This window comes from Eptatretus burgeri, chromosome 14 (genome assembly GCF_056783735.1).
Source record: "Eptatretus burgeri isolate ZD-2024b chromosome 14, Ebu_testis_v1, whole genome shotgun sequence".
Lineage (NCBI taxonomy): Eukaryota > Metazoa > Chordata > Myxini > Myxiniformes > Myxinidae > Eptatretus > Eptatretus burgeri.
The window spans coordinates 36,456,564-36,478,842 of record NC_140974.1 but is presented as its reverse complement, the minus strand read 5'-3'; the positions used below and the strand labels follow the sequence as shown (position 1 = coordinate 36,478,842).

Below are 22,279 nucleotides of genomic sequence, written 5' to 3'. Positions count from 1 at the left end.
TGTGTGTGCCATAACTTTTTAACCATTTGTTCTTTTGTCATAAAATTTCATTGAAAATTATTATATATATATATATATATATATATATATATATATATGTATAATAAATTATTCAAACACAGAAATGATAAATAAGTATTATTACTTGTTAAATAACAATTATAATTAATTGCTTTCCTGGTTTAGTATTGCAAGTAGTAGTACTCCTCAGGGGTCTAAGAACTGCAGTCCGTTAGACTATTGTGGTTTTCTTTTCATTGAAAGTAGAGAACTTTAACAGGTCAGAGAATGACTCATTACATCGAGTGTTGCTGTTGTTTTTGGATACAAACTCTCGGCTCATGACAGAGGACGTGATGGAGGACAGATAAGAATGGTAACAAACTCACATTTAGTTGCTGGGAAAAGAACCAGACACAAGCAAACAGGTAGATGAACAAACAGGAAAAGAAGAGGGAAGAGAGATAAAGAAAGATTGTAACCTGAAGGTAAGAAGGAAGCATGTGGCAAGGATTAACAGGGGGACAAACGATCATGGATAGGTGTTGAAGATGAAATTCGCTGGTGCTGCACTGCCAACTTTAAGATTGTGTTCAATCGCCTCAAGAAGGAGATTCCCTTAGTGGTAGAAAAAAGAAACTAAATATCTGCGATCACAAAGTGATCCCCAAGGGTAAGGCTCCCCCGGCACCCACGATCCAATGATGGCCATATTTGCTTGAAACCACCATCTGACCTTGACCTTCAACATTTATGGTTAGAATGTAAATTAAGAAAATGTGTCCCCATCTAAAATCTATCCATAAAACTCAACATTATGAAAATCTGAAGAAAATTATTCAAGTTATAATAAAAAAGGTGTGTTTTGTTAATTCGGTCAAAGTTGATGAAAAAAATAGGTCAAGGACATGAAGCACATATCAGGTGCACAACTTCGGTGCAGAGGTCCAATATTATGATCCAAGATCATGCTGGAAGGCCACGCGGTTTTTGAGATTCCACATTGGCAAAATTGAGCAATGACAAGAAATGCGTTATTTTTTCAGACTGCCATTTGACTTTGACCCAATTATTTTTTCAGTGACATTTCACCTTGATCTTTAACATGGATGGTTATGATGTAAATTAAGTGTAAACTAGCATAACCCGCGCTCTGCGCGACATGTTAGGGTGGGTGTGTTTGAGAAAGGAACTGATGCAGAGTATCAGTAGTAATTTTACTTTAATGCAGTAAGTGGAATACGATTTCACTGTTTCAGAACCATTTTATTTACCTTTTTTTTGTACCATGCACCTCATATGGTCTTTGAGATAATGTAAGCCGAATATCACGTTACTCGAGCGCAGAACAAAGTCGAAGATAGCGCGACACGAAACCACAAACTCGGAAATAATATATAAGATGTGGCTTACTCAAGGCTATCTACAGAGAGTAATTTCATTTTGATTGGACAAAAATTGTTTGAATTATGGTAAAAGAGGAAAAATTTATGAGGTCATGACCTTAAAAAATAGGTCAAGGTCAAATAAAATTATGCAACCTCGCATACGTTTTATTCCCATTTTATTGATGCAAAATTTCATTTTGAAATCCCAGCCCCATTTCATTTTGAAATGTTGAAATCCCATTGGGAGAAAAAAATAAGACCACTGGATCTGTAGCATATCTGGGCCCTGGCCTAACATTGTAACCCAAGTGTGGTAGGATTCTGACTGGTGGGTCTGGTGAAGAAGATTTTTGAAGGAATTTACACGATTTTCCAAAAATATCACGAAGTCTGCCATTTTGACACATTTCCGGTCATGTGATTGGGATGACCTCCACAATTTAACATCAAGACCCTGTCATAATATAGGAACCCAAATTTGTTCGCATTCTGATGGGTGGGTCTGGAGGAGAAGATTTTTAAAGCAATTTATGCGATTTTACAAAAAGTTGACCAAGTCGGTCATTTTGACACTCTTCTGGTCACGTGATGCACATGACTTCAACAACATCATTAACCTCACTACCCTACCATAATGTTGCAACCCAAATTTGGTAGCATTCTCACTGGTGGGTCTGAAGAAGAAGATTTTTGAAGGATTTGCATGATTTTCCCAAAAATTGATGAAGGCAGCCATTTTGACACACTTCCGATCACATGATTGGGATGATCTCCGCAATTTAATATCATGATCCTGTCCTAATGTGGTAACCTAAATTTGGTCATATTCTGACTGGTGGGTCTGGAGAAGAAGATTTTTGAAGAAATTTACTAAGTCAGCCATTTATACCTACTTAAAGTCATGTGACCAGAACGAGCTTTGCAATTCCAGTTACCAGTCAGGAGAGGAACGTTGCTGCAAAATTTCAGCCAGATTGGCCTCACCGTTTTGCCGGAGAAGTCTAAAAAAGAGATGGATGGACAGATGGATCTTATCTAGAATGTAAATTCCAGATACGCTAAAAAAAGGAAGAAAAAAAACCCCGAAATGGTGGTTTAGTACTCCTCGAGAAACTCTGAGGTGCCATTAAAATTTTAAAATTTGGGGGCACTAATTGTAGAAACAAACTCGACAATAGGTGTAGGTCTCCCCCTATCTTATAGAGGGAGCTTTAATAAAGGAGTGGATGTGAGCAGTGAGCCTAGTTAGTGAATTCATAATTCATGACATACCCTAAGGAATATATATTTTATTATTTCCAGGATTCCTTTTATTCAGAGGGAGAGAGAGAGAAGTAGAGAAAGACAGAGAGAGAGAGAGAGAGAGAGAGAGAGAGAGAGAGAGAGAGAGAGAGAGAGAGAGAGAGAGAGAGAGAGAGAGAGAGAGAGAGAGAGAGAGAGAGAGAGAGAGAGAGAGAGAGAGAGAGAGAGAGAGAGAGAGAGAGAGAGAGAGAGAGAGAGAGAGAGAGAGAGAGAGAGAGAGAGAGAGAGAGAGAGAGAGAGAGAGAGAGAGAGAGAGAGAGAGAGAGAGAGAGAGAGAGAGAGAGAGAGAGAGAGAGAGAGAGAGAGAGAGAGAGAGAGAGAGAGAGAGAGAGAGAGAGAGAGAGAGAGAGAGAGAGAGAGAGAGAGAGAGAGAGAGAGAGAGAGAGAGAGAGAGAGAGAGAGAGAGAGACAAAGAGAGAGAGAGAGAGAGAGAGAGAGAGAGAGAGAGAGAGAGAGAGAGAGAGAGAGAGAGAGAGAGAGAGAGAGAGAGAGAGAGAGAGAGAGAGAGAGAGAGAGAGAGAGAGAGAGAGAGAGAGAGAGAGAGAGAGAGACAAAGAGAGAGAGAGACAAAGAGAGAGAGAGAGAGACAAAGAGAGAGAGAGAGAAACAGAGAGAGAGAGAGAGAGAGAGAGAGAGAGAGAGAGAGAGAGAGAGAGAGAGAGAGAGAGAGAGAGAGAGAGAGAGAGACAGAGAGAGAGAGAGAGAGAGAGACAAAGAGAGAGAGAGAGAGACAAAGAGAGAGAGAGAGAGAGAGAGAGAGAGAGAGAGAGAGAGAGAGTGAGAGAGAGAGAGAGAGAGAGAGAGAGAGAGAGAGAGAGAGAGAGAGAGAGAGAGAGAGAGAGACAAAGAGAGAGAGAGAGAGACAAAGAGAGAGAGAGAGACAAAGAGAGAGAGAGACAGAGAGGGAGAGAGAGAGAAAGAGAGAGAGAGAGAGAGAGAGAAAGAGAGAGAGAGAGAGAGAGAGAGAGAAAGAGAGAGAGAGAGACAAAGAGAGAGAGAGAGAGACAAAGAGAGAGAGAGAGAGAGAGACAAAGAGAGAGAGAGAGAGACAAAGAGAGAGAGAGAAAGAGAGAGAAAAAGAGAGAGAGAAAGAGAGAGAGAAAGAGAGAGAGAAAGAGAGAGAAAAAGAGAGAGAGAGAGAGAGAGAGAGACAAAGAGAGAGAAAGAGACAAAGAGAGAGAGAGAGACAAAGAGAGAGAGAAAGAGACAAAGAGAGAGAGACAGAGAGAGACACAGAGACAGAGACAGAGACAGAGACAGAGACAGAGACAGAGACAGAGTCAGAGACAGAGACAGAGACAGAGACAGAGACAGAGACAGAGACAGAGAGAGAGAGAGAGAGAGAGAGAGAGAGGGAGAGAGAGAGAGAGAGAGAGAGAGAGAGAGAGAGAGAGAGAGAGAGAGAGAGAGAGAGAGGCGACATTAGCACATAATGGTGTTTGCTCAGTAGTCTGACCAACGGGCGAGCGAGTTCTCGCGACGAGGTGCATAGGATCCAAAACGGTTTTCCATTGTGTAGCTGGTACACTGTTTCTGCACAAGATCATTCACTTCATGGCAGAGCCATAGGCATTGCTGGTAAGAAGGACATCGGATCGTCAGTGTCCTGTAAACAACAGCATGTGAGAATCCTGTTGTTAGTTACTAAGCTTGTTAGGTCCCGGTAATGACACCATCGTCTATGTAACCGAGAAGCTACCTGGATAGATTAGTGATGATGACTCCATTCTTGACGTTGGTAACTCCCTTTCCTGAGGATATAGAGAACTCTTTGTCGAATAGTAGCACGCCACAAATCTTCTGATCATTACTTCGCAGGTACATCAGGAAAGAGTCCTTCACCACCAGCCACCTAATAAATGTCAACGACAACCTTTCAAAAACACTCAACAACCCAATAACACGAGCAACACGAGAAATTTTGCACTCAACTATGTCACATATCAGACCCAGAAATGTCTGACTGGCTGAGGACAATCAATGTGCTCTATGAATTGACCAGTAGCTACATTTAGTCATGGTTTGACATTGTAATCGGTTTCAGGTCTGAATTGATATTGATTTTCACATTGGGAACCTCTAGGATTCGTTTGGTGTCGGATTGTATTCTGATGTAAGGTTAGGGCGGAGATTGGTGTGTAAGTGTTGTCGGACATCACCTTTGAGACCAGTGCGTACAGATGTCGTTGCAGCAATTCATACACATTAAACGATAGCCTCCAGAGCGTTTCTGTATTTTGCACTCACTGATTGCAAAAATCACATGTTGATGGTTGAAGGGAGATTGGAGACAGAAAGTATAGGATATGACAAGGTCATACTAAATACTTAACCTCGTAAAAACAATGACTTTCATGTGAGTACAATATATATATATATATATATATATATATATATATATATATATATATATATATATATATATATATATATATATATATATATATACATACACACACACACATACTCAAAATTCAATCTCTCACCCATACAGCAAAATTTAAACTGGATAACTATAGCAATTATAATCATACGATGTCTGGAGCAGAACTCACATTCCCTTGGGTCCAAGATCGTGAACAAATGACAGTGGACTTACTTCCAGAACATCCAACTGCAATGATTGAGAGAAAAATGAAAGCAAATCAAGTTTTTTTTTGTTGAATAATCACAAATGTAACTTTCAAACATGAGATGTGTTGATGAAACATTCAAGTACAGGGTGACCCCAAAAAGTGGGCTTTAACCAATTCAAAGATTTAATAACTTTAATATTATCCAATCAAACTTAACAAAATTCGCAGACCATATTCCTCACTCAGAGGTAAGATAACACTGAAAATTTCAGTTGTCTACAAATAAATTTGACAATTTTACAATGAAATTACTGACGACATCGATGTTTCATGATATGCTCCAAATGGGCACCATTTCGCTCAATGCAGAGGGCCACACATTGAGCAAAGTTAGTGATGACTTGTATGCACTTATCAGAATTCTCCTCAAGCTTTCTTTGCTGATGTTGAGCTCTTGACGGTGGTGCCGAAGAGATTTATTGGGACTGTGGGCGACTGAGTCAGTGACAGCAGCAATATTATCGGGTGACCGTCCTGATTTTGGTCTGCCAGAGTGGCCTCTTCTTGATGAATTCATCTTCAAGACTGTGTGATGCTGTTGAAATATTTCACAAACCTTTGATTTTGAGACTTGTTGGGTACTTTCCTTGTTGAAAAATGTGCACAGAATAGCTAGTGCCTTGTCTGTAAGAACTAATTTTTCCACAGACAGTTTTCGACAGAAAATGACTTTTCTTCAGGTGTCCACAACATGACATGTGAATGTCACAGGTTCAGTAAACATGGCAGATACACTCTCCCTTAACTTAGTTCACGCCTCCTGAAAAATGAAAGAGATTTAATGGAAACTGTGAAGTTTATTAAAATTTTCCCAGCGTCCACTTGTTTGGGTCACCCTGTACAAAACATTTTGTAAAAAAGTTTCATTAAGGCATCATGAGTTTTATGCAACATGAGGAAAAGAGCATTTCAAATGGCAAATAAACAACAGTGAAAAAAGCAGGAGTAGGGACAATTAAAAAAAAGAAAGATATTTGCTGCAAAATTATCACTAATTGGGTAAAGTGCTGGCAGGGGTCATAAAAGATCAGGCAGGTTTAATTAGATTGGACTCCACAGTTCACTACATGCCTGTAGAAAGAGTGTTCCAACAGCTAAGTTTGTAAAATGGAGGAATGAACATCCATAGAGAAAAATTAAACCATTTCCAATGCACAGATGAGATTGTTTTGATTTCAAACGATGCTGAACAATTGTAAATCATGATGGAAGAGCTTAATTTGAAAAATCAAAAGATTGGACCAAAAATGGATATGATTAATATAAAAAAACAATCTTCAACTGTTGCGCAATTAGGGAAGTTGAGTAAAATTGTATCATTTGCAGAATTGAAGAAACCAGCCATTACATTTACGTAGAACAACTCGTAAAAACGCATACGCATCTCTTTGAAGAAGTGAAGAGCCATACCAAAGGAGGATGGGCAGCAGTTGATAAATTAAATAATGTCATGAAAGACAAACTGCCCTTTTGTCTGCAATGGAATGTTTCCAATCAGCTTGTTCCAACAGAAATGTCTTATGGCAGTGAAACATGGTCTTCAACAAAGAAGATAGGTAAACATTGATCACCATGCAAAGAGCCATGGAATGACAAAGCGATAAGAAGAGAAAATAATGACTCAGACAAAAAAAAAAAGGAATTCCTTTACATTCTGGTCACAATCAAAAAACTGAAATGGAACTGTGCTGGATACTTACCAAGAACAACAGACAATCGGTGAACAAAGAGAAAAACTAACTGGCAACTGAGAGAGGGCCCTGCAAGAAGCAGAGCGAGACTAAAGAGCAGATTGAGAGATTAAATTGGAAAATCAACTGGAGTCCAACAGGCGAAATTGCATTGGATACACATTGTGGACCATGTTGAGAGAGGCCTTTATCCTACAGTGGTCTAAATAAGTGTGTTAAGTGAATCCAATGACTCTTCAGGGAGGGGGGCCGGGGGGGAACCTGCCCATGACTTAGCTTGAGAGGCAAGGTAACAACCTGCTGAGCAACCCTTTAATTGCTCAGCCTGTAACACCCTTCCATGGAAGTCTCCCATCCAAATACTACAAGGCTCGTCTCTGCCTATCTTTTCAGATCTAATGGGATGAGGCACATTCAAGCCAATGAGTTATCTTAGCCAATTCAATTTTTTCCGGGTTTCAATTACAAATTTGTCCCACTGGGTGTATCATAACTGAGCCACTGATGCCGTGCCCCTTCTTCCTCGGGGTCATAGATTAACGACTCAAGTAACAGGTAGATTTCCAAATGAGAGTCAACACAGGTAAAACACAGTGAACTGATGGGCAAATAAATCATCATTTTGTATGCAGACTGCGGTTACTGCTTGTATCATTGCTGGGAGCACAGCTGTGCCGCTGATGTAGTGCCCTGCCTAATAAATGCTTGTAAATATCTGATTGCAGAAAGAAGAAATAAACTTGTCCTTGTAGAGTTATCTCACCTTTTGCTTAACTAACACAGAAAATGTGGAATTTGGCCTGGATACTAAGCTACTAATGAGAAGGTTACTGTCACGATGGGTGATGGTCCTATTGTTGATCAATCCACAACAACAGGTAAGAGTCTTCCAACTGAGAATTTATTCAGCAAATGAAATGGGGCATGACAAGCACAAGAACTTCTTATTCGACTTATTCTTCTTGCGAATGTCAGCTTGGCTGCCAAGTAGCTATCATTTTGTTGGGGTGCGATTATGCCTCTGATGCTGTGCCCCCGTATCAGTACACTGGTACTCATTTCACTGACCTTGGAAGGATGATAGGCTGAGTCAACCCTACCTGGTGTTCATTGAGCGGCCAACAGGACTCAAACTCAGGCCACTAAGATCCCAAGCCGGCCACCAGAACCACTCCAGGCTTGGCACAAGAACTCAGAACCTCCAACTGTCCTTTCTTATTTTTTCCCATTTACACTCCCTGAAAGAGATTCTCAACAAAGTTCCTTCCTTCTCCAAGAAGTTCGAGTTCTCAGGGTGATTCTAAATGCTGAAGTAACCAGAAAATTGTTTCACCTTGGCGATTATTACATCCACCTTATGTTTTCATCTCTGTTTGTCTGTCTGTCTGTGAGCAAGATATCTCAAAAAGTTATGGGCAGATTTGGATGAAGCTTGATGGAGAAGTTAGGTGTGTGACAGGTACGAATTGATTCGATTTTGGTGAAGATCAGGATCCGGATACAGATAAAATAATATTTTTCATTTCCGAAGCGAGTCTTCACCATTGAGAAATAGGGACAAAATTATACTTAGTATGATATCTCAAAAAGTTGTGGACGGATTATGACAAAACTTGGTGAAGGAGTTGGGGATGTGGCAAGAACAAGCCGATTAGATTTTGGTTAAGGTCCGGATCCAGATCAGGCCCGTCAGTGAGATACAAAACATAAACTGCTCAGCCTGGTGGAGGGTTGCGCTCTACCAAGTGACTTTATATTTCTATACGGGTTAAAAGGATAACCCCAATGCTGTATCGTCTTCACCCTTTGCATAAAACTATTAGAATACATAACCCACCTGTGCAAACATTATAATCACATATTAAAACCAATATGTTTTGTATTAGTCCTTAGGCATATCAGCGTTACCATCTGGCTGAACTCACACCCCACCCAACAAACGTGCAATGATTTTTGAAAGTTACACTTGTGAAAGTTATTACGGGATTGTCATCATTACCTCAATAAAAAATGGCCATGTTTTATGATGCAGTGCCCCTCCCACTTTCGACATTTTAGTCTGATGAGATTCTGGCAGGTATTTATTTGTCTACTAACCGTTGTTTGGTGATTCCTGTAGATTGAGATCTTGAGAATGGAAGACAGGTAGTTTTCAATTTGTCTCTAGGAAAATTACAAAAATATAAAGACATCATTATTTGAAATATATAGAAAAAAATGCAAAAATTGAAGACAAGAAGAAAATGTACTTACCTTGTGACTGGACATAGGTCCAGCCTCGAGATCCAAGTCCTCACTTTCGGGGGTAAGTAGCTCATTGGGAAGCTCCGGAATTCTTCGATTCCCAGAGGCAGACTTTGGAATGCGATCCTGAAAGCTGCAAAAGAAAAGGGAACATGGAGTATGGTGGATATTTGCTATTCAGTTACTGTATATTGTTCATTCGTTATTGTCTGTATATCTCCAGTAATCATTATTGTCCTTATCGGTTCTCTCTCCCTGTCTGTCTGTCTGTCTATATCTCTCTTTCAGTGTGTATGTCTCTCTCTGTCTCTCTCTCTCTGTCTCTCTGTCTCTCTCTCTCTCTGTCTCTCTCTCTGTCTCTCCCGCTCTCGTAAACAAGTGTTTGTGTGAATGGGATTGTTTGGAGGTCTGATTTCTTGTTTCCTTTGCATGCATAAATTGGAAATAGCCTCCTTCCTGTCTGGTGAACTTTGGAATGAAGTAGTAACTCGGCCAGAGTTGTAGATTGTTGAAGTTATTGCCCTGTATTGTATTATTGATAATATTAATACAATTATGGCATGTTATTGCTGGTGTTGGTTTCATGGATAGGATGAATGAGCTTGGTATCCGAGGATTCTGAGTTCAAATCCCATTCAGATGTTGAATTACTACCAGGTGGGGTTGACTCTGCCTGTCATCCTGAGGTTGGCAAAATGAGTGCCAGCTTGCTAGTATCCTGTGTTGGAGTGGCGACCTGTCCAGGATTGTGCCCAATAGCCAAGGAGACTGCACAGACAGCACCAACGCTCTGCACAAAGTGTGGTCCCAATGGATGGATGGATTGGTATGTTGTATGTTGTATGTGTATTCGTGTTGCCTTCTTCATTCATTAGTTTTCCTGCTGGCCTGAGGTGTGTGTGTGTGTGTGTGTGTGTGTGTGTGTGTGTGTGTGTGTGTGTGTGTGTGTGTGTGTGTGTGTGTGTGTGTGTGTGTGTGTGTGAAGGGTGTTCCAAAAATACCTGGACAAATTTGGTTGTTAATTTATTTAGAACCACAAATGATACAACGATACCCTTTGGTTTATATGATACAGAAATTCATATAGTTTTGTGAACACCATCAATACACTTCAATGTGAGCTCCGTTTGTCGAACGCAGGACATCACGGTGGTACACGAGTTCTTGCCATGCTCAGCACAGCATGTTTGCGTCCACCAGTGTGCATGCAGCTGTGATCCGAGAATGAAGATCCTACAGGTTTGCTACCTTGATGTTGTGGACAACATATTTGACAAACACCCACAGAAAAAAAAAATCAAGGGGGATTATTTCTCATGATCATGGTGACCAGCCGGTTGGTCCGTCTCAGCCAATCCTGTGACCTGGAAAATCTTTCATTCAGGACGGCTCGAATTAATAAGGCCCAATGATGGGGAGCATTGTCCTGTCGAAAAATGATGTCGGTTTGCAGGTCTTCAATCTGTGGGAAGGCGAATCCTTCCAACATGGTCATATAAATTGCTGAGGTCACTGTATCTTCTGCAGAAAAAAACGGACCCACCAAGCTGTCATGGAGAAGGCCCCACCACACATTCACCTTTGGACTGTCGCATATGTGTTAAATGACCACGTAGGGGTTTTCAGACCCCCAGATCCTCACATTGTGCCAGTTGACCTTCCCCGATGTAAGAAAGCAAGCTTTGTCTGTGAACATGACCTTTTTCGTGAAATCTTCATCATCCTCTATGCGACTGAGCATTTCCACTACAAACACCTTGCGTTTGGATCCGTCATTTGGTTTGAGTTCATGCAGAATCTGCACCATTTGGTGGCTCTGAGAGGTTAAAGAACGATAGTTATTCTTTAAGTATCTGTTGAGTTAAGTGTGTTATATTACATGTGGATAGATAGGCGTTGCGTATGTATTAGACAGATCATCTTCCCTGCTGGAACGTTTATTTTTCGAGTCCGTCTTGCATCTTTCTTTCTCCCCCTCTCTTTGAATCTGTTCAAACTGGCTGATTTGTCACTGTAACACCATGGGATAGAACCATGGCTCAACAAAGATACATGCATCCAGAGGCCAGAACCAACCAAGGTAAAGAAGTGACGCTGCCACCAAAAGCATGAGGCCAGCAACAGCTTTCTCCCCCTCGAGCTGCCTACCAATGCGAAAAGAGCAATATGCAAATATATGGATCAGGAGAAGAAGATCTGCAGAGTTAGATGCCAGGGAGGCAAGCATAAAAGGCCACGTAATTATGCACTGTTGGTCAGTCTCTCACCTCTCACCTGTGTCTGTTTTTGGTGGTCTGTGTGGACTCTGCAGTCATTGTCTCCGCTGCTGTTGGCTGCTCATTGTCTCTGCATGAGGCTCCATCTGATCATAATCATCTCTAAAAGCACAGAGGGCTCAGATTCATTGTGGGAGATTCAAATGATTTGAAGCCCTTGGTTTTCACGGCATTAAACTGAGAAAGGTGTGAGGGAGGGCTGCCAGTCCATAGGGGGAGAGCTGCAGATGAAAGCCCGATGGGTAGTTAAAAGTTCAGGTGTGCCAAAGAAGGACTTTGCAGAGTGGAGGTTTCCCAGTTGGTGATCAGCTTTGGAGACCAACTTGGAAATGTGGTTTGCCCAAGAGGGATCATGGCTGAGAGTGATCAGCCCAATAGTTTGAGTGATTCGACTTCTTCAGGAGGATGGTTAAGGAAGTAAATGGGAGGGTACATCAGACAGTCTTTTCGGAGAGAAAGAGAGTGTGAGATTTGCCAGGATTGAAAGACGTACTCCAAGTGTTTCACCAGCTCATTATTCTATCAGGTCTGCGTGGAGGGAAGAGGGTGTGAATGGCGATCTGAAGTTTGAGGAATGTTGCAGCAAGGGGTTGAGTTATCAGAAAAGAGATAAAGAAGTTTTTCCAGAAAGCCAGAGATCCTTGTATTGATGAAGATTTGGAATAGCACTGGGCGTAGGACACTGTCTCAGGGCACTCAAGCATTCCCAGGAAGAGGAGATGTAAGGATCCTCGTGAGAGCCACATGTTGGCTATGAGAGCAGAGGAAGTCAGTAAGCCATGTGTGGAGTTGGCCTTGGATGCCATGGACAGAGTTGGGAGAGTAGAGTGGGGTGCCAGACTGTTCCAAATATTTGAGGTATGACTGGAGAGATGGCCCTGATCTCATGTCTGAGATTGAGGGCCTCGAGCCACTGGTGGTAGAGCAGAGGCAGCATGTCCAGGGTAATATGACCTTGTCTGAATCTGAACTGATGTGAGATCAGGCCAAAGAATTGGAAGGATTTAATGTTAAATGCTGGCTTCAATGACCTTGTGATGTTTGCGAGTAAGCTAATAGGTCTGCAGTTAAGGGGATCGGTATTTGTGTAATGGTTCTGTAATGTAGTGATAATGGCTGACTTCCAAGCATATGGAAGATGTCCTGGAGCAAATGAAAGGGTGAACACAGCAGGAGGAGGATGTGCAAGAGCAGCAGAGCAGGTTTTTAAGGACATGTGAATTGATACCTTCTGGGTCAGTTGCAGAATCAGAATGGAGGGTTACCAGAAACCTCTCCACCATCTCAGGTGAAAATGGCACAGAGTCCAAGAGCAGTTTGGTGCAACTGGGTCGGGTGTGTAGAGATAATGAGGGGTTTGGGACACAAGATTTGGAAGCAAACACAGAATTGAGGCATTTGGCTTTCTCACGAATGAAGTCGGATGTGGTGTCATTTGAAGTGGGGGAAGAGATGGAGGGGTACCAGGTAGGTATACACAGTATAGATATCACTTTGAGCCTGCAGAATCAGCTCAAGTATTACTTAGTGGATGACAATACAGGTGAAATTTTTCTTGCACTTGCTTTTGGACATAAAATTTCCCAAGATGCCTTTTGAACAAAAGGTGGACTTTGGAATGGTACCATGGCTAAAAATTAAATTACAAAAGCTTGCCTGCCTGTTTGCAGCATCTCTCATCCCTCCCTGTTCATCATATCTACTTTCAATCAGGATATGATGCAACACCCCTGAGAAATAGGTTGTGTGACTGCAACTCAATAAGGTTACTGAAAAGCTTTCTCTGCTAAGATTGTAGGCCCTTCCTTGGGAGAGTTGCCCAGTAATGCTCGGTTTGAGAGGTAAGAATCAATCGGATGCAGAGTACTTACTTGCGTGTAAGAAGAGGGAGATGCAGCAAGGTCCGGTATTGGCGTAGTGCATTGTGTAGCGCCTGCACCTGCTTAAAACTACAACGAATGTTCCACACAAATTCCCCATGGGTGAACTCCACCTTGTATGGAGAGTTTCCTCCTTGTTTCTATCATGGGGAGAATGATCTGTGAGAGTAGCAAGCAAAAACCTTGACAGCATGAAAATTTCCAAATAATGCAGGTTAGCACAATAAAATATTGAAACTTGTTAATGTGGACAACGACAATGAAATAAAATATTTATTTCTGCAAATTGTGGACCTCGAAAAGCGATGAAGTTCAACTTACAATAGTTAATGGAATTCCTTGAGATGAACTACAGGACAACCACCCTTTGTAATGCAAGTAAATTTGCCATTAAATGGCAAATACTCCCAGATGTCAATCTTGCATCGATCGAGTTGTGATGTAGAGAAAGCTTTTATAAAACATGATGGAGCCAGAATATAGCAACTTACAATAATACTTTGAGAGCTGGCACCACAAATAAAAGATATAGAGAGCACCTCGAACATAAAACCATGTCAATCTATCTATATTAATGAAAGGCAATGTGTATGTGTGTGTGTGTGTGTGTGTGTGTGTGTGTGTGTGTGTGTGTGTGTGTGTGTGTGTGTGTGTGTGTGTGTGTGTGTGTGTGTGTGTGTGTGTGTATGTGGTATCTAGATATGTGATATCTTGATTTGTATCTCTGTGTGTGGTATCTAGATATGTGAGTTTCAGAATGTGGAATGGAGTCCTCCCAGGGTGGGCTCAAAGTTTCCACCTTCATTTCATAAGGGGTCACGATCCACGGACCAAGCTGTTAAGTTTTCTATTTTCAAAGTTTTGTGCCGAGGGCTCTCTTCAGGATCGTTACTGAGCCCAGGATGGCTTCCAAATGTAGTTCGTTTGTTATAATATTCACAGAGATAGTTTTTAATATCCCTGTAAGGTTCTTCTTCATCATTCCCATGAAATTCTTCTTCATCACTTGTACAACTTTGGCATTCCTCAGCTTCCAGGATATTTTCACTTCATGCTTGAGGTCTTGGTATTTGGTCATTTTCTTGATTTCTGCATCATTAGTCCAAAATCACTGGTACTAACACCTCAATTATCAATGCCTTCATCTCGTTTTTTTTTTTGCACTGATGTATGATATTTGGTCGCAATGCTTTGTTTTCGACGTTCATGCTCGATGGGATCATCATGTCATACCTGAGCGGCACTTTAATGTTTTCAGCGATTGCTTCTGGCTCATTTTCCCACAAATTTTCTGGAACTGGAATATCAAAGTTTTTGCAGATGTGCCAGCAGATTACTTTACAAACTCTGTTGTGGCATTGTGTGTATAGCTGTTCTGACGTTTTTGTTTTTAGATCCTCGTGGAGGATCTCTAAGTCTTACTCACATTGTTGGTCTTCATCTTCTTCTTGTGGACTTTTTTGTTTCACAGCCTTCAGTTTTCATCGAAACTTCCTGAAACTTGGCGTATATATGTAAAAATACCCTGCGCAGACAGTAACCATCTCCGATTTTGAAAATTCTTCCTAGAAAAAAAGTTGACGTCATAATATCGCCGCTAATGGAAATCGCCGATACCATTATCTCAGAAACTAGGCAAGCTGTTTGAATTTTGTTTGCGGGAATCAAGCCGGGCATTAGCACAGATAATTTAACGCAAACCTGATACATCACAATGACGTCATATTCATTTTATGACGTCATCATTAAGAGCGTGAGGATCTTAGCTCATTTGAGCTTGTTTTTCTCTTGTTCGGTTTTTAAGCCTCGCATATCATTCTGTTTGCCAATCCCAACTCCACCCCTCACCTCTTTTTTTTTTTCCTCCTCTCCTCCACCCTTATCTCTCACTCTCTCCCCTCCTCGCTCCCCCTCCTCATAAAATGCAGCACTTTCCTCCCACACTTCTGTAGCTCTCTTGCTGTGTGTGTGTGTGTGTGTGTGTGTGTGTGTGTGTGTGTGTGTGTGTGTGTGTGTGTGTGTGTTGCACACAGCTTGCCTCCATCACACACCACTCCCTCCCGCAGTGAATAGCCGAGTTTGGTGAGGTGTCACTCTCCCCACCTCCCTCCTGACTCCCCTCTCTTCATCCTCTCTGCCTCCCCTTCCCCCTCTCACCCTTTACCTGCACACTCTCTCCCTCCCTCTCCCCCCCATCTTTATTGACCCATCAGCGAAGTGACGGGTTGTATTTGCTCGGATATAGATAAATATTAATAACAATTAACTTATCAAATAACATTACATGAGTAAGATAATGACTGGATCTTACATTAACAAGGATAAACTAGAAAGCATCCCAAAATGCAAAGCCTGTGTGCATCCGCTTTGTTCTTGAACTAAGCTTGACAAAACCAAGAGCAAAAAAAAAAAACTGTACATTTTATTAATTTGTGTTCTCCATATTCTCATAATAAAGGTTTTTTTTTCAAGATTTGACAACAAAAGCTCAAATGGTAAAGATGTTCTTGCCTGGGCAGACACACTGAAACTGTGTTAAATATATAATAAAACACAGAAGTGATTTAAAAAAATATCTGTCTCTCATTTGACGCACTATGCACCATTATCACTGTCATTATCACTCTAGGGTCACCGAAGAAGCCGTGAACATTTTTGATCATTTTCCCTGCCGAGAAATATACAGCTTACAGGGAGGGGTCTTCCATATAACCGGCTTTTCCCAATGCAACCACATTCCTGAAACTCGTCTACAAGGCGAAAGAGAAAAAACAAAAACACAGTCTCGCACTTGAAGCACTGCGGTGGAGCTAATAAGGGCTATTTATTCTTTAAACTTTGACCTTGTCCTTTCACATTTTGACCCAATGATTAAATATTTTCTCCATATTACATATCCTCATCATAAAGGTTCATTGAAAATATGATGAGAAAAGCTCAAATGTTAAATAAAAAGTTATGGGACACATACACGCACACATGATTGCAAAACCCCGTCTCCCACTGTGTGGGGGCACAGGCTAACTAGAATGCTTAGTACCTGTTTTCCCACACGGACATTTTCTGTGACTCTCACATGAATTTCTGTATTCGGGAGGAAGGGTGTTGATCCTTGGAGATTGTAGATCCTGCTGAATGGTATCTTGCCTCCCACTTTGAAAACAAACATCATATCTTATTTTTAAACCATGGAAACGCACCTCCCAGCTTTATTATACCCAATGGTGGCAGAATATTTCCCATACTCAAACCACAAGTTTTAAAGGTGCGTTGTTTGCAAAAACTTTACGTGCAACTACTTGGTCTAACAACACCAACGTGGGAGGTGAATCATCTTTAGTCATGCACAGTCAGCTTCCTGAACAAACAGATTTGATTGATTTAACATCTGTGTTCCAAGGGGCAATTAACAGCTTTTGTGAATCATAAAAATTCCAATCAAAAATGGTGAAAGAGGCGATTTTTTTTGAACATCAATGTATATTTTCCCATCCACAACTAACAGCAGTGATTTTATTGGCTGACTTCTGGAAGCCATAACACGACAGATTTTCCATTCACAATCGTTAGTAAAGGGCTGGCAGGATGGCCGAGCGGTAAGCGTGCTCCCTCTAACTTGTCTGGCCTGGGTTTGAATCTTGGGCCAGCTGTAAACTGCCATCCTGGTGTTCACAGGCAGGGTGGTTGATCAATGTGTGTGCCGTCCCTCGAATGGACGTTAAACTGGGTGGCCCATCTGCCGGCATTAGTTAGTGGACATTAAAGATCCAACTGTGACCTTACCGAGGAGTAGGCGAGCTATCGCCAGCTTCCTGAATAAATCACAAGACACTGTAAATGTAATCAGCAGCACAGTTGCGCCCCCAGAAAATGATGCTACCCACAAACACGTGCTGCATCTATCAATAATTCCAGCAGTGTGTGTGTGTGTGTGTGTGTGTGTGTGTGTGTGTGTGTGTGTGTGTGTGTGTGTGTGTGTGTGTGTGTGTGTGTGACCACTGTTTCTCGACAACTACTGGTCCGATCTAATTGAAACTTGCCAGATATATTGCTGGGGACCTGAGGATGTGCCTTTTCAAGGTTTGATATTAATCGGACAAGTGCTTCCCAAGTTATGGCCATTTATTTACCAACCAATGACAGGACACGTTGCTGCGTAGGCGTGGCCAATGCACCATTTAGTTACCAATCACAGGACATGTTGCTGCGTAGGCGTGGCCGTTGCGGAACAGATCCTCAGCCGTGTTCCCCATTACGGGTTACAACGTACGAACTTCCGGATAGTGATGACTTACTGTATTCTAATAATTTCTCGATTTCTTATGCGCATTTATAGATAAACACAATGCCCCAATCCAGTCGTCGTTTACGAGAGCGAAGGAACGTCCTGTGTGGTTTTTTGAAAGTTTTTTTTTTAGGCGGGGGGGGGGGGGGGTTGCACATACATCCACGCAGGTACGGCCACGCACGCACAGCCACGCACGTACGGCCACGCGAGAGCGAAGGAACGGCCTGTGTGGTTGTTCTTTCTGGCACTTAGTTTGAATTTTATTTTTTTTTTTTTTTGCACATACGGCCACACACGTACAGGCACGTACGTATGGGCACATACAAGTATAAAATAATAATAAGAAGCAAGTTTATCATTTACCATGGGCCATAAGTTTACAACCACAACAATCGGTGTCTAATATGTCCGAATGAAACTAAGAGTGCGATTTAAATTTCACCTGGACTTTTGTTTATCAATGGTTGAGTGCGATGCAAGTAGTAGTATTAGAGTAACAATTTTTGACACAATTTTTTGTTACATCGTTGGTCTTCTTCTTCTTTTGGATGCAGCATAAGGCTTTAAGGTTGCATAATCGGAGGAAGGTGCACCTGTGCCGCTGATGCAGTGCCGCAGGAATTCGTAATTTGTCCACTATGCGGGCAATACCTCGCTTACTCTTCACAAAGGACACCGTATGATCTTTAACGTCCACCAACCTAATGCCAGCAGATGTGACACCCAGTGCATTGTCCATCCGAGGAATGGCGCACACACACACACATTGATAAATTACCCCCACCTGTGAAACATCGGGATGACAGTTTATTGCTGGGTCGGGATTCAAACCCAAGCTAGACAAGCCAGAAGCGAGTGTTCGTACCTCGTTGCCATCCTGCCAGCCCATACCATAGGTGTCCAATAATCCAACACCCACAATCACGTGTTTCTCTCTCCATTTCAAGCGTTGAAAACCAATATGGCGGCAAGGGACATGGGTCGTCATCATTTCGTACGCAGCTTGTCGCTGCTGGTTACATAATTGATTGGAGCACGGCTATGCCGCTGATACAGTGCCCCTGTTACCGGTAAGCTCGTACTCATTTTGCCAACCTCAGAAGGATGACAGGCTGAGTCAACGCACCTGGTGTTATTGAAAAGCACAACAAGGGCTCAAACTGAAGACCCGAAGATCTTAAGTCAGCCACCTTAACCGTTAAGCCAACACCAAGCTTTTTAAGGGACAAAGAAGCAAATAATAATTTTCTGGAGGGTGAAAAGATCGAGCCCTTTTAAATGTACACACTATTATCTGCGTAGCATTCCGAATACTTACTATTGAGTTTATATACTATTTTAGTTATAAACTAAAATACAGGTCGAATTCGAGTTACCCAGATACATGAAGAAACCATGACATTTACCATGAAGTTTACAGGACCAAAATCGACGATGGAACCCTGTTCTCCTTCTCATTTCCTTATTCATATCAGTCCTTCTTATGACATTGCCAGTTCCTAAGCCCTTTTTATATGCACAGCATTATCAGTGAATGGACTTTTGAACCTCACACAAAGGCTGCTGTCACCTCGCTGGTGTTCTAAAATACTTACACACCATGATGAATGTGAGTGGTTGTATCGTTTTGATAGTGTGCTTGACTGTCATCTGTTGTCGGAGTTTCTGATGGTCAACATTGACAACTATTTTGTTTTTACGTACACCAACAGTCAAAAATTCTGCAAAGCCGGTGCTCACAAGGTGTTACAGTTAAATACTCAGTCTCATCATTGATCTTCATCGGTTAAAGTGCAAAAAGTCAAAAGGAATTCTTTCCGATAAATTGGAATGGATCATTGAAATAAATATTCTCTGAACAATCCACATCATAAGTGACAACAGAAGTGAGAAGGATAACAAATTGGTGAGAGTAACAAAAAGTGAGCATTACAAAAGGAGAGCTAAGGGTGTAAGAAAAGGTAGGAAATGTGTTTCGGGGGAAATCACAACAACCTGAATGATTACAGTCGATCGAACACTCAACTTGAGACCATTTTATGAAAATCAATACACTTTAGTTTGCCCTTACATTGTTGTGATCTGATGGCCACGTGACAGTTAAGCTTGATGAGACAGGTTCAGAAGGTCATGGAAGTGAAATACATACAAAACATGGCTGTTACACTACCTGACGCTCCTTGCTTTCCCTCCTCGCAGACTTTCTCTTCCTCCAAGGCTTCCTGGGAATCCATGTGGATAAGCTGTTGAGTACTGTAACTTTCTCGGACATGTGAAGCAACATCGGGTTTCTCCAAATCCATAATGGTTCGCTGAAGTTTTGACGTTTTGGCAATTGTGGGCCGACTTCAAACTTGGCCAGACTTCAACCGTTTTGAAATGGTTGGTGGTCAGAGTCAAAAAGCTCAAAACAATTGAAGACTTCTTCCAGCCGGAAGTACATTTACTTAAACGGCAGATTAAAGTTAATTATTTTCCACACACCTGGTGGGTTGGTACTATACATGGAAAGGTGCAGGTTACATTTCGTTAGCCAATCCACATTTAGACACAAGTACATGCAATACTCGTTTGTACCATCAATTTAGTACTGAAGCAAATGTAGTTACATCTTCGACTCCCCCACCTGCACCCCCAGGTATGCACCATTGTCGGCACAGGCACCAACCCCACCCCCTCCCCAATTTGTCAGGCTTTACCTTCCATTATGCATATGTAACAAATTGATTGCCCCATCCACGTTTGGTTTGGATGAATCAGTTTGAAAATGTTGAAAAAAATGATGAAAGATGTCGAATTAATAAAGCAGAAGGGTATTTTTGTGACCTCCGCCACCGAAGATGGAGACGGCTATTTTTTCATCGCTGTCTGTTTGTCTCTGTGAGTACGATATCTCAAAATGTTATGGAGAGATCCTGATTAATTTTGGTGAACAGCTTGTGTGTGCAACAAGTATGAATTGATTAAGATGTTGGTGAAGATCCCGATATGGATATATCAAAATATTCAAGTGATCCTTAACCATTGAGAGAAGTCTGGTGTTGGCTTGGTGGATTGGGTGGCTGGCTTGGGATCTTAGCGTCCTGAGTTTGAGCACCGTTGGCTGCTGAATCAACACAAGGAGGGGTTGACTCAGCCTGTCATCCTTCTGAGGTCGGTGAAATAAGTACCAGTGTACTGGAAGAGGGGCACAGCATAAGTGACACATCTGTGCTTCCAATAAATGATGGGTATCCGGCAGCCAAGCTGCCATACGCATACGCAAGAACAGAAGCATTGAGAGACAGGGCCAAAAACTAATATATATATATATATATATATATATATATATATATATATATATATATATATATATATATATATATATATATATATATATATATATTGTTGCGGATTTCGCGCCCGCCGGCGTGCTGACGGCCACGTAACTCGAATCGCGGCACGTCGCCCACCGGACGGACAATCCAGTCGTGACCCTCTCGGACTAACGCCGGGAACCAGTCACGGGTGGACCTTTCGGTCTCACCGCGATCGAGCCAATCAGCCCCCGCGTGGGATAGGGTTGCTCGCCGAATTCGACCTACCTAAGTACCCACGCGGAGGGTAGACCGGGCGATCGCACCTCGCCGCAGGTCGACTTCGGACATGGGCCACTTAAGCGACCCGTTCCGTACTATCAGAATAACCGAGCGGTGTTATCGTCGACCTCGACGGTTCGATTAATTATCGGGCGTATTCAGCCCACTACCAACCCTTTACGTGAAGCAAGATGGGGATTCAATAGAGGAAAAGACGAAGCGAAGCGGGAGATCAGTTCAATAATAAAGCACATTTATTCGCGGCACACGGGAGCACACATATACAATTCCACCAAATGCACACAGAAAAGACACAATGTAATTTACACAAAAAGCAAATGTAAAAGCGAAAACACAATGCAGAGCTAATACCGACTACCAAGCACACGGCAACACTTGTACAATTCTACTTCACAGACGGCGCCGACAACACATACGCAAAACCAAGGAAAAGAATACCCTCAAGGATGAGGCGGGCCTGAGGCCGAGACCGGGTCGCGCCTACCCGTCTGGTGATGAGACGCGGAGCGGCGATGGCGCCTCAACTCCGCGGGCCTCGCGGACGGTGTCTGGTAGGGGGTGGGAAAGGGGCCCCCTTGGTCGCACTATCTCAGCGCGGGGGGGAACAGGAGGGGGTTGCTGATGCTCGGGGTATAGAGGATTCTTATTGTCCCGCGACGAGCGTCTCCACCTCGGCCAGGTCGCGCTGTCGGCCTCCCTCGGGTGCAGCTCCCTGCACGACGCGAGCACCCCCTCGTCTGCCCTCGCCGCCTCTCCACAGCTCCGTCCCCTCCGTTCCGACTCCAACGCACACGACGACCAGCTCCTTCTCGCCAACTCCACCGCCCGCGAAGTCTTAACTCTCTGATCTCGACTCTCCTACTCTCCTACTCTCCGCCTCTCTACCTTTGACCCCCTCCCTTCGACCTTTCACCTCGCTCCCCATTGGCCCGAGAAAAAGTGGGCGTGAAGGCTTTTTGATCCATAAATTTGCAT

At 42.5% G+C, this 22,279-nt stretch overlaps 1 protein-coding gene across 7 annotated transcripts in view; it reads right to left on the bottom strand.

Moving 5' to 3' along the window:
• The window catches only part of LOC147012971 (phospholipase D1-like), a 97,987-nt gene that overhangs the window by 73,925 nt on the left and 1,783 nt on the right, over positions 1 to 22,279 (bottom strand). The window contains exons 1-9 of one of the 7 annotated variants that reach the window (XR_015051136.1): positions 19,876 to 20,181; positions 16,458 to 16,570; positions 13,409 to 13,557; positions 9,271 to 9,394; positions 9,115 to 9,180; positions 5,246 to 5,304; positions 4,850 to 4,936; positions 4,390 to 4,542; positions 4,147 to 4,296 (exon numbers count right to left, since the gene is read on the bottom strand). Coding sequence is in view for 6 of the 7 variants with exons in the window: in XM_085854374.1 (XP_085710500.1) it covers positions 4,147 to 4,296; positions 4,390 to 4,542; positions 4,850 to 4,936; positions 5,246 to 5,304; positions 9,115 to 9,180; positions 9,271 to 9,394; positions 13,409 to 13,557; positions 16,458 to 16,570; positions 19,876 to 20,008 (1,034 nt within the window). In the remaining variant the exon portion in view is untranslated. The other 6 variants (XM_085854374.1, XM_085854379.1, XM_085854377.1 and 3 more) reach the window with 6 other exon arrangements.